This window comes from Montipora capricornis, chromosome 10 (assembly GCF_036669925.1).
Source record: "Montipora capricornis isolate CH-2021 chromosome 10, ASM3666992v2, whole genome shotgun sequence".
NCBI classification, from domain to species: domain Eukaryota; kingdom Metazoa; phylum Cnidaria; class Anthozoa; order Scleractinia; family Acroporidae; genus Montipora; species Montipora capricornis.
In genome coordinates, this window is record NC_090892.1 from 22,018,551 (window position 1) to 22,031,050 (window position 12,500).

The following is a 12,500-nucleotide window of genomic DNA, read 5'->3' on the forward strand; positions in this document are numbered from 1 at the left end:
ATTTAAAGTGATTTTAATAAAAAAAGGCGCTCTTCACGTGTTGTGAGTCATGATTTAAAGTGATTTTAATAAAAATAAGAGCTCTTCACGTTAATTCTCTAAACCTCTACTTTCAAGCTGAAATTTAAGATATCGAAAAATGCCTATTCGACAATAAAACATGTTGCTTTCTTTAATCACCGATCACCAGTTAACACAACACTCAGCACACCGCTATTGCACTATTCAAACCTGTGCAACCCAAACGAAAACATGCAGCCAAAATCGTAAGCTAGGAACGTAAAAAGCAACACAAACATTAAATCAGTGGTTAGCCTTGTAGGAACACTGAGAGCCATAAACAGGGCAATCACGGCGGAAATAAAAGAGGAACCCGACCGAAAAATGTGATTTTGGCTTCGCCTCTGACAAAAAGATTTGGAACATCTGGAAGAAAAGTCCAGCCATGAATAAATAAGCTCCAGTGAAAACAGTCGAAACATAGGAAAGGCCAAAAACGAGCGAGATTCCAAAATGGTACAAGTAGGGAACCAACTGCAGCAGACGCTCAGACGTTAAACAACTTTGCAGGTTAAACGGACAGGAGGGCATAACATTGGACCAGACCTGAGCAAAGGGGCTGACGCCGGAAGACCCAAGCTGATAAAACCTTGTATTAAACGTTGGAAACTTTGTGTTGTGGTGACATGCAAATCAGTCATAGGTGTGCCGACCCCAAGGAGCTCTACGGCAGAGAAAATATCAACTTTCACCAAATGGTCGCCAAAATCTGTGGCCTTGCCGACGACAACGGCAAGAACGCTGAGCTCTCCAGGAATCCATTGGTGTCGGCAGAGAAAATATCATCATTCAATGTGAAGTCGGCAAAATCATCTTTCCAATCTCATCTGCAAGAACTCTGGGTGAAAACGCTGGGTTTTGGTAAATACATTTTGGTCTCAAAATCAATATAGTCGCCAATGCAATTCCCACTTAGGGAAACCTTCGAAGTGGACAAGATCTAGCTCCAGTTAGGGATTCCGAGGTTACCAAAATTTGTGAATTCCAATTATCGGCAAAGAAGCATAGTTACAGCAAAGATGATTTCCGTCATGAACATGGATACAGATCCACCACAGATAATGGGCAAAATAGATTTACCACAGACGCTAGAAAGCTTCCAGTCCTGGTGGATTGGGGTACGCTCCTTATCCAAAAGGGAAGAACAATCACCTGATGGGACTCTTGTTGTTTTCTCGGATTCATAAATAAAGCAGATGGAGAAATCGAGAACAGACGCAAGCCAACTTGAGTTGAGTCCAAATGGAATTCTCCGATCTTTATTACGAACCAAGAACAAACGTTTTTCGCCTGATTTCTGAACAGTGGCATTTTATACCTGATGCTGTAGGCTGAGAAGAGCGCGCGATGCGAAAGGCTTGGAAGCTCTGGTGGACCCAGCTCGAGATCTGAATCTTTTCTTTTCATCTTCTTCGTCAAAGAGTAAATAGTTGTGACTAAATTCCAAAACTGTCGTTCATCCGTGTGGAGACTTGTCAACAAAATGGATCAATTTCTGAGGATCTTTTATAAGGACATATCTTTGTCCAAACTTTCCTTGGTTATAACCAAAAATGTGCCTTCCAACACATTACTAGGGTGTTCTGCCGTTTTTAAAATGGATTTGTAGGCATTAAATTGCACTTCTTTGCCCGCCGGACTTTTTTAAACGATGGCGGGACATATCTTTTGAGCCTCTAAATTTTTCCCATTTGCTCGACGGTAATTGAATCGCTTGAAATTTTCAGCTCCGAAGTAGAAATAGAAACGATCATAGCACCAAACTGAGAGAGTAATTCTCTGTAGCTCTGGGCAACGAACTCCCTGAGTTCCACAATATCCACTAGGAAAATACCCCATTCACACCAGAAAGACATGTTTAATTAACCTAGGTTTAACAAAATGAAAATCAGTCACAGAAAAATGAAGGTCAGCCTTTTATTTGAGATTCAGGTGAGTTTCGATACATGCATTGATATGTACTAAATTTGTAGTTGATAAAAATCAGTATTCATGGTTTAAAAAGAAAACAATCGACTAAACATTTTCAATACATGGTAAGGCTTGGTGTGAAAGGGAAATAAGCCTACTAACGCCCGTAAAGTACAAGCCTAAATCCCACGACCCACTGCGCACCTAACACGGCTCACCAGGCCTCAGCAAAACAGCAATCTATGCAAATTTTCAATGATCACAAATTACATTTTTCCTGTGCTGTAGCTTTATTATAATTTGATACCATTGCTACATGCTGTTTCATTTTTTTTGCTGTTCTTGATAACTTATCACCTTACTATATTAATTCATTTGTTAGTTTATTTACATATTATTTCAAATGTCGAGTAAAAGACAGCTCAAAGCAAAATGCAGTCGAAAATAATCTCTTAGCAAGAAGAGAATTGAATTTTTAGGAATAGTTAACATTAGAACCCTGTAAATTGTTTGTATGTCAAAATATTCGATCTAGAAGTCCCAATTTGTATATTGCTTTAAAAGTTCAATTCCTTTCTTTTCTTTCCTTGGTATGATAAACATTCACATAGATTTGACCAGGGTCTTAAAAACAGTGAAAATTCATTCCTTCTACTTTCGATTCTTGGCTATTTCCGTTTTACAGAGAGTACAAGCGCCGTAATTGGTCAATTTATAGCAGGCTTGTCGTGATTGTCAAAATACATAAAGAAATCTTAGCGGCATCGTTTACTCAGGCCACACTGTCACTGACTCTACAACCCAAGGGGTGGATCACCTAAGAAAATGGCTATACCCGGATTGCTATGATTTAATTAATTAATTAATTAACTTATTTATTTATTTATTTATTTATTTATTTACTTATTTATTTATTTACCATATTACAAACATTCCCTCTCTACAAGGCTTATATGCTCAGATTCGGTCAGGTTCGTAAAGGTTGTTAATGCTTGAGCTCACAGATCCCACTCTTAAGACCATTAAGACCATTAAGACTTGGGGCTGTGGCTACCTACAATCCTAGACAAAACTGTTGAAAAGGTTAGCACTTTTGAAGTCTTCATTGCTTCTCTCCCCTCTCGCCTCCTCAAACAGAACGGATTTTGGAGTAACGTTGTGAAACGTCACGCAAATCTGAAATCCAAATCATAAAACGATGATTTTAACCAAATTTCAGTATTGTGAGATTTTATTTATGCATTGGAAAGTACATTGTAAGAGCATGTCCAGAATAAGAAATGGAAGCCACATGTCAAATACTACGAGAGTTGTAAGCGTTCAAAGCAGATTTCCTACTCTCATACAATCCTAGACAAAACTGTTGAGAAGGTTAGCACTTTTGAAGTCTTCATTGCTTCTCTCCCCTCCCCCCTCCTTCAATGTTGTGCAAAACTGAATGGTTTCAGTGGAAAATTGTTGACTTACCTTCCAACATTGAATAGGGGGGAGGGGGGCTATGTAAGAGAAAATGAAACTATTTCTTTTGAGCTTTAACAGAAGCAGGTTGAAATACAGCTCTGGTGTGGTTCATTTACACAGCCTTCCCAACTACGTTTGTCAAATGATTGTCTGAAAATTCTTTTTGTTGTCTTAAATTGGAAAGACGACTTTTTTCTTAGCGCTTACAGTGCCTTTGAAAAACAAACACAATTAGTCATTGCTTTAACATTTAACTGCTTTTTGCCATGTTATCATGAATTTTAGGCGTTTATCTGGTTAAAAATAAGGCAAGTTTTCAACTTTCAAACATGTGTTAGGACGACGTCATGTTGCATTAGTGTCTTGATGGTATTAAATTGTAGAGCAAATAACATGATGAAAATTCCTTGGTAAATGAACAGAAAGGGGAGGAAACTAAATGATAGTTAATTTAAGCCAAGAAGCTTGTCTTGAAAGGTCAAACGAGTTCACGGACTAAACTCTTACAATGGCGGACGTCAGTTGCACTTTGCCAAGTCGAGAGCAGCGCCTTTTAAAAACGCCATGTGTATTTCAAACAGAGTCACATGAAATAAGTAAATTAACAGTGATTACTTTTTTTGCACCAGTAGGGTGAGTAGGATGGCCTGTCAATCATTGCCCTATTTTGGGAACAGTGAACATGTATGTGCACATTACTCCATGAAAATGCGAAATATATACCCAAGGAATGTGATATTTTGCAACAATAACGTAGTTATATGTAAAGCATACTGGGATACGTACACTATATTTCTGATTATGGACAAAAGTTATTGTATCTACTTATTTTCGACATTACTCCATTGAAACCATATATACACAAAGGTTAATTAGATACGTTATTTCATTTAAGCTCTCTTTATGGAGTAAATTTACAATTTACCAAAAATAAAGCTGAAATGACCATGAAAAGTCCTATTACTATTTTCTTTGAAAGTCTTTACACTCCAGTTTCAATAATTTACCTGTAGCTGTGGTGTAAAGGCATTATTTTAGGCTTCGAAAATGGAGTAATGTTAGGAGTGATGTCGGGAGTAATGTAAGTGCTCTCGCACTGCTCGCACCATTTCTTGCTAAATCGATTGAAATAAAACAGTTTTTGGCGTTCTTCCAACGTCCTCAAAAAAAAAGAAAGGTATCTTTTAACGAATATGAAACATCAAACAACAAAAATGTCTTTTTTATGGCATTCTTAGTAAACACTTCCCCAACAGAACGGCTTTTGGAGTACAGCTCTGGTGTGGTTCATTTACATAGCCTTCCCAATTACGTTTGTCTATGATTGTAGGTTCTCTTTTCGTAGGGAATTCTAAAGGATTTGGCGTGACTATTTCTACTGTGACTCGTAGGTGGTATAAATTCTTTAGAAAGATCAACTTCAACTAGGCTGTTCACGATTTTGTATAACATAATTAATCTCTGGTCTGTTCTCCGTTGCTTGAGACTGCGCCGGCCATGCTCATCAAGCATGCTAGTGACACTTACTTCGAGTCTGCAGTTGTTACAAACAAAGCGGGCTTCTCTTCTCTATACCATCTCAATTTTATTTTGATTTTCTGGGGTGAAAGGATCCCAGATGGTAGACGCATACTCGATTTGTGGTCGAACAAGAGTCTTGTATGCATTAGCTTTGATTAGTTTCTGGTGAATTTGTAGGTTTTGTCTGATAAAGCCTATGGATGAATTAGCGTTCTTGACTCTATAGAACATATGTGTTCGTTCCAAGACAGCCTATGGTATACAGCGACGCCAAGATATTTAAAAGCATCTTTTCCCTTAAGGATCTGGTTTTGTAGGATGTAATCATGGGTGAGGGGTTTCCTGCACTGTGTGGCTCGTAGCACATTACATTTGTCCGGTGGAAAGACATCTGTGCTCTTGGCCCTTAACGATGGGCTTTCTAACCGACAAAACCTTTGATGCGGTTTCCGACTCCCACGTGTGTACGTGTACAAGCGTAGAAGACTCAAAAACGCAACACAACTCAAAGCCAGCGCTTCCGTCGAGAACGGGGGCTGTGAAGCTTATGAATGATCTCCTGGAAAAACGCAAAAAAAGCCAGTGAAAGCACTTCGCAGTTCTTCCGTCGATCTTAAAAATATTTACCGCCGGTGCAACTGGAATGTGTTGATTGCGGAGTTCAGGTAATCCGATTTTCGATGGAAAAGTTTCAAGGAACAAGACGTATCCAGCAGATGGATAGGAGATTTGAAAAGGGATTGACTTCAACTCCGACAGAGGCTACTCCTTGAACAACTTCATTCCACGGACTACCCTTTGGACAACCCCTCCAATCCATTTAATCTTCCGTGGTCTCCTTTCCCAGTCATTAGGAAGGTCACGCATCGATCGCTTCAATTAACAGGTCAACTTCAAATTCATTGATTATAGTACGCGACTGATCCGCATTGTAGCACGCAATAATCCAGGCGGGTCAGTCTATGTAATTTAACTTATTTAAATAAGTTACTAGTGTAAATTAAAACAGTAGATAGCATTGAAGGCACGCTCCAGTTGGCTACTCAAACTCAGAATATTCTTTGCTATTCATCCCCAAGTTCAGTTCAGTTCAGCTCATTTATTTATACCCAGTTTATATTAGAGAAATGCAAAGGTATGAAAGACTCACCAGAATGTACTTTGTAAGCCTAAGTAACATAAATAGAGAAAAATGATATATTACCCACCATTTCTGAAAGTGAGACATTTAGAGCGATCTACAATTTAGCGACGAGATTAGTTCTCCCGACAATTTTCTGAGCAATGAGAGGCGCAGCTACAAATTGCTTCGAACCGAATTTTGGAGTTTCTTTGTGGTTCATTACTATAACACTGTTTGTTCCGGTTGGCATTAGTCGGAGCGACTCGATTTCTTTTTATGACATTCGCTGGTCATCTTTCTCTTGTTCGCGAAAACCTAGAAAGACCATCACCTGATTATCATCACAATCATCGAGAAATATCAGGCTTTAGCATATACTAAAACAGTGGATAGCGTTGAAGGCGCTCTCTGATTGGCTACTTAAACTCCGAATATCCTTTGCTATTCACTTACGAGTAACTCGCGCGGGATTTGTTCCAGGAATAAATAAGTTAAATAGGAGGAATTGCACCCAACTTCTGATTGCGTATAATTGAAAATATCAAGCATCAAACAACAGAGTGGTCCGGCCATAATATCCACCACTAACGACCTACACTTCGGTGAATAGCTGTTAAATTTAACGATACTTGATAAAAAAAAAAAATAGCAGGTTTAGAAGGAAAAGAAAACTCTGTAAATAGCCCCACGCATTATTATGATAAAAGAATTGACGCCGCTTAAAGTCCCTGTAGAGGTACCCGACATTTATTTATTTTTAATTAGAAAGTCTCTACTATGCAATTAAAACCTTTTGACCTTCTTTCAGGTGCATTCCTGGTTTCCTCTACTTCGGCTCAAAGTGTCAGTTCTTCAGAAAGGCTGTCTGCAAGTCAGTCGGCTTCCTTCACTTTGAGTCAAAGTGTCATAGGCATAAACACGTTTTCCGGGCGATCAAGCACGGTTACTCCAGATATCACTCCTCCAAAAAGCCCGTCTACAAGTCAGTTGGCTTCCTCCACTTCGACTCAAAGTGTTGTAAGCATAAACACGTTTTCCGGGCGATCAAGCACGGTTACTCAAGATATCACTCCTCCAAAAAGCCCGTCTACAAGTCAGTTGGCTTCCTCCACTTCGACTCAAAGTGTTGTAAGCATAAACACGTTTTCCGGGCGATCAAGCACGGTTACTCCAGATGTCACTCCTCCAAAAAGCCCGTCTACAAGTCAGTTGGCTTCCTCCACTTCGACTCAAAGTGTTGTAAGCATAAACACGTTTTCCGGGCGATCAAGCACGGTTACTCCAGATGTCACTACTCCAAAAAGCCCGTCTACAAGTCAGTTGGCTTCCTCCACTTCGACTCAAAGTGTTGTAAGCATAAACACGTTTTCCGGGCGATCAAGCACGGCTACTCCAGATATCATTTCTCCAAAAAGCCCGTCTACAAGTCAGTTGGCTTCCTCCACTTTGACTCAAAGTATCATGTGCGCAAATACGGTCAGTTTTTCAGAAAGCCTGTCTGCAAGTCAGTCGGCTTCCTCCACTTTGACTCAAAGTATCATGTGCGCAAATACGGTCAGTTTTTCAGAAAGCCTGTCTGCAAGTCAGTCGGCTTCCGAGAGTGCACAAATCTCTTCATTTATACGCCCATCAAGAAGCTCTTTCATCAGTCAAAGTATGTCTGCATCATCAGGTAAGCTTCATAGCTACATTTCAAAGTATTAACCGACAGAAATTAGAGCAAGCACTTTTTCAACGAGGAAATAGGCCATTTTTGTTTGACTATAGCTCCTTTTCCAGAGCTAGTCTTTACCGTAAACATGTGGTTGTAGAGAAGTCCAACTGAATTAGTTGATAGAGTCATACGATGTGTTTGCTTTGCTAGAGCTTTGCAGAAATAACGATTAACATATTGTACGTGTTGTCGGACTTTCACCATCATCACGGTGGTTTACATGGGAAGAAAATAACACTTCAAATTACCCTTCAATAGTTAATTATGTTTCACCATATCATCATGGCTTTCCTCCAGCCGGATTCAATTCTCTATGTCCTTCCAATGCAATTCTTCTCTTTCGTCACTGTACGTCTCCAAGAGTGTTTTGGTCCTTCCTCTTTCTTCTCCCTAGACTGAAGATTTCATGCGCTGATCCTCACACCGGCAGATCAGTGCGAGGCCGATCACTTCTATATCTTTCGTTTATAACAAGCCGTTCAAATATACGCATCAATTTCATAACATGGTATAAGTGGGCTCTTTGAAACATTGGATTTGGCCTAGAATTTTAATTTCTTGATCTATTTTTTTTATATTTAAAACAGTTTTAAATCGTGACAACATGTATCCACACGGTCCAGAGCACGGTGATGAAGCACTCATCAATTCAGGGTATTGGTACCTATATCTCTGCCAGAAGATCAAAGCACCCAGTCTCGGGTTTCCGTTCTATGGAAAAAGGCATTATAAATTATATGTAGGTATTGCGTATTATTTAAACTTTAATATGTGTTTTTGTAGGCCGAGATGAACTTAAACAGATCTACAATTATTAACATCTATCAGGAGATCACCAACCTTAAGGAAACTCTATCTCCCATACTAGCCTAGAAGTCAACCCCTTCCCGAGTAAACATATTTATAGAACGACAATACCAACAACATGTTTATTGTACCTACAATTGTAGCTTATGACAATCATTATTGCAAACACCATATGAACTATTTATAATTAAGGTACTGACCTCGAGGTCATATTTAGGAAGCATTTGAATGTACAATAGGATAAATAAAGAAAACAGAGCACAAACCAAACAACATACATACTGTATACATATACAAAACAGTGAACACAAAACGAGCACAAGTCGTTTTATTGTCAACCCATACGAAACAGGTATATACACATCCACACTCACATATTACTGCATATATAAATTGTAGAGTAAGTGATGAAATTTCCTTATTTATTTAGAAAGATATTACAGTGTAGTCAGACCTTAGTGAAATATAGATGAAAGTTAACAGTCCTTGAGAAGTATGTCTTCAGATTCTTGTTAAACTGACCAAGAGAGTAAGTTTTAAGATTCTCATCAATTAGATTCCAAATTTTTGGTCCCAGAAAAAGAATATTTAAAATACCAGAGTTGGTACGAGCTTTGGGTAAGTAAAGAGTTTGCCCGCGGGCTAAGTGAGTATTATAATCTCGTTAACTGGAGTACAGTCCTTGAGAAGTATGTCTTCAGATTCTTGTTAAACTGACCAAGAGAGTAAGTTTTAAGATTCTCATCAATTAGATTCCAAATTTTTGGTCCCAGAAAAAGAATATTTAAAATACCAGAGTTGGTACGAGCTTTGGGTAAGTAAAGAGTTTGCCCGCGGGCTAAGTGAGTATTATAATCTCGTTAACTGGAGTAAAGACGTTATTAAAGACGGATGGTAACTTACCACTATGAACTTATTCATTCACAGAGTGCAACAAAAACCTTGACAACATCAATTAACTTCAGAATATTTAGTTGCTTAAATAAAGGAGTTGAATAATTCGTAAAGTTATTTTTTGCAAAATGGTTACGGGATGAAAAGTGGTTGGATAAGTATTCCCCCAGGCAATTATACCATAAATTGAGAAATTATAAAGAAGTGCATAGTAGAGATTTGCCAAAATAAGAGTACTTAGAAAATGGCGAAGTTTTGAGAGGATGCCCACACTATTTTTGATTTTCTTGTCTACATAATCTACCTGATTTTTCCAGTTCAGGCCCTGGTTGTTCAAAAGATGGATAGCGCTATCCACCGGATAAATCAATATCCAATGGAAAGCGCAATTGTTTTCGCTGAGTTATCCAATGGATAGTGCTTTATCCGGTGGATTGCGTTATCCACCGTTTGAACAACTGGGGGCAGATTAGAATCAATAAGATCCCCCAGCTGCAGGTACTTAATGCAATATTCTCGATTTAGAGGTTTAGTATTAATACTGTAATAAAACATCGAAAGGCATTCTTCTCTGAGTAATGATAATTTTTAGCACATAGCCACAAGTGCGATAGATATTATTCAATTCACTATTAATATCTGAGTGCAAGGTAGTACTGCTTTTAAATATTTTTGCAAAACAAATTAGCATCGCGAGCGAATAGATAAAAATTCAAAATATCAGAGGGGCGATGGAAAGCATTTATGTATAATGAGAACAACAATGCACCCAAAACAGATCCTTGTGGAATACCACAAGAGATCGGAAGAGGGTCAGAGCTAGTATTATTTTTGGTGACGATAGTATAAATATGATTTGAACCAACGATGTGCCATCCCCCAATGCCATAGTGCTGAATTTTTTCGAGGAAAATCCTGTTCCTAAAAATAAATTTAATGTATGTGGAAAGGGTTGACTCAAGGAATTAGTGGAGATAGAGGCTCCTCTTGATGAGCTCCCGCAACTATATATTTTTGCCACCCCCATCCCCAACCCTCTCCCCCCCAACTCTGAGGTTTGCCGACTCCGATTCTCCCCTTTGACGGATTCTGACGGAAAATATGAAACCAACAATCCACCGTTGTTTTCGTGCTGTCGCTGGGTGGCTGAAATAGACAAGCACTGGCTGTTCGAAAGTACAATCAACAAACCTGGATAAAAGGTTTTCACGTGACGTCATCGCCGCCATGTTGGTGGACGGAAAAAAAGGATAATTACCTTCCTTTGTTCGTCCACCAGAACTCGTACATTTCTCTATTGTTATCATTACCGGATTAGCTCTCTAATTGCCAAACACGAGAAAGGCACGGGCGATTCAGCTCACACAAGTTTAATTTGGCACTTTGCAGATCTGTCCAGATGGCAAGATCCAACTGAATCTTGAATGGAGTTGGTGGTGGCCCCAGACATTTGGTGCTTATCGATGGTTTGACAACATGGCAATAATGGCTCCATTTTGGGCTACTATCGATGATTATTTGGCCTTTCGGGACGAATACTCACACGTCTATTACCAAGTTTACCAGCGAACGGTCCAAAACACCATTCAAAAACCAGCAGATGAAGTCCTGACGCTAGCCTCTGAACACGTTCAACTTTATGACAGAAGTGGAGGTTTCACACAATTTCAAGCCACTTGGGTCCTTGTTGTGACATGGGAGAATCTCTGCCCTTATCGGTACTATCGATGGGATTATGAAGTCTCCGGGCAGAATTGCCCAAGGGTAAGAAATTTCGTCACTGTTACCATTTGGATTAAACAGCAAAATAGCCCTGAATAATAACCTGGCTTGTAACAGTTTCGTAGAATCACTCCCAAATAACCAGTGCACATAACGCTATCAATCCCATTAGATTTATGGCAGCGAATAAAATGCTCTAGTATGCGACATTGGGGAGGAAGGGGGCATGGGGGACTAGTAAACTTGTATGTGATTCTGTTGTTGTCAAGTATTTGATCAGCTGGTTTTGGCCAAGATATCATCAAGTTAGTTGTACACCATAAAATCCTGCATGGCATACTCCTTTGAACATCAAAACTGTAACTTTATAACCATACCCCATATCACTCTCCAAGCACAAACAAAATATGGAAAGATTTCAAAATTCTTAGTTACAGTTTGTAAGGACAACTTTCCTTGAGCCTAACACAACTCGAGTCTGATCAATTCCCGTTGTTCGATTCAGACGACAGATTTACTTTTTGTTCTAAGAACTTTCCTGATTTTTTTGTTAAGTTCGGTTCATGAACTATTCGGCTTTTAAATCAAAATCCATTCTTATTGGTCCTGCAGCCGAAATTCTCGTCTAGGTTAGATGGAAAGAAAAGTTGAACCATGCAGACACCACATTTTTACTATGCGCTTAATTCAGGTTTGGATCACTAAGGCATGCTTTTAATAAATATCTAACACAATTCTCGTTCTCCCTAAAGGTTTTTCAGCATAAGGTTTTATCACTTTCTAATTCAAATTCCCAAATATTTCCCTTACTTATATCTTTTTAATTCGTATATATATATATATGTATTATCGGCAGAGCAACACCTTTCAAGCTGTCATCATTACAGATCAAATAAATACATTTTTAATGTACAACTATCCTGAAGATGGAATACAGTGGGTCGTTCCGTTTGATCAGTGTGTATCAAAGTAAGTCTCTCTTCCTACCGAATTTATGTCTGAAAATTTCAATCCGTGTGGTTATAAAACGGTGGGTGACAGCTCTCGTCCTGTTCAAGGGACACCTCCTTTCAAGGGAAATGAGCTTTGTTTCCAGAAAAATTCAACCTTTGTCTTAAGGTTAAGTTAGGGTCTCAAATTATAAAAGTAACCGAATGTAACATTGAGGTTCCCCCTTATGGCTGCGGTACCCCTCCAGTGAACTAAAGAGCACCTTAAGACTGAGTTCATGAGAGGACCAGGCAGGTGTGATACAAGCCATCACAACGATTTCAATGAAACTTAGCC

General features: G+C 39.0%; 1 protein-coding gene across 1 annotated transcript in view; it reads left to right on the forward strand.

The window, feature by feature from the left end:
* LOC138022222 (mucin-like protein) overlaps positions 1 to 12,500 on the forward strand; it is an 86,413-nt gene that overhangs the window by 8,538 nt on the left and 65,375 nt on the right. The window contains exons 2-5 of the mRNA XM_068869278.1: positions 6,885 to 7,748; positions 8,378 to 8,529; positions 10,881 to 11,255; positions 12,070 to 12,182. Of these exons, the coding sequence (XP_068725379.1) occupies positions 6,885 to 7,748; positions 8,378 to 8,529; positions 10,881 to 11,255; positions 12,070 to 12,182 (1,504 nt within the window). The remainder of the gene's footprint in view (positions 1 to 6,884; positions 7,749 to 8,377; positions 8,530 to 10,880; positions 11,256 to 12,069; positions 12,183 to 12,500) is intronic.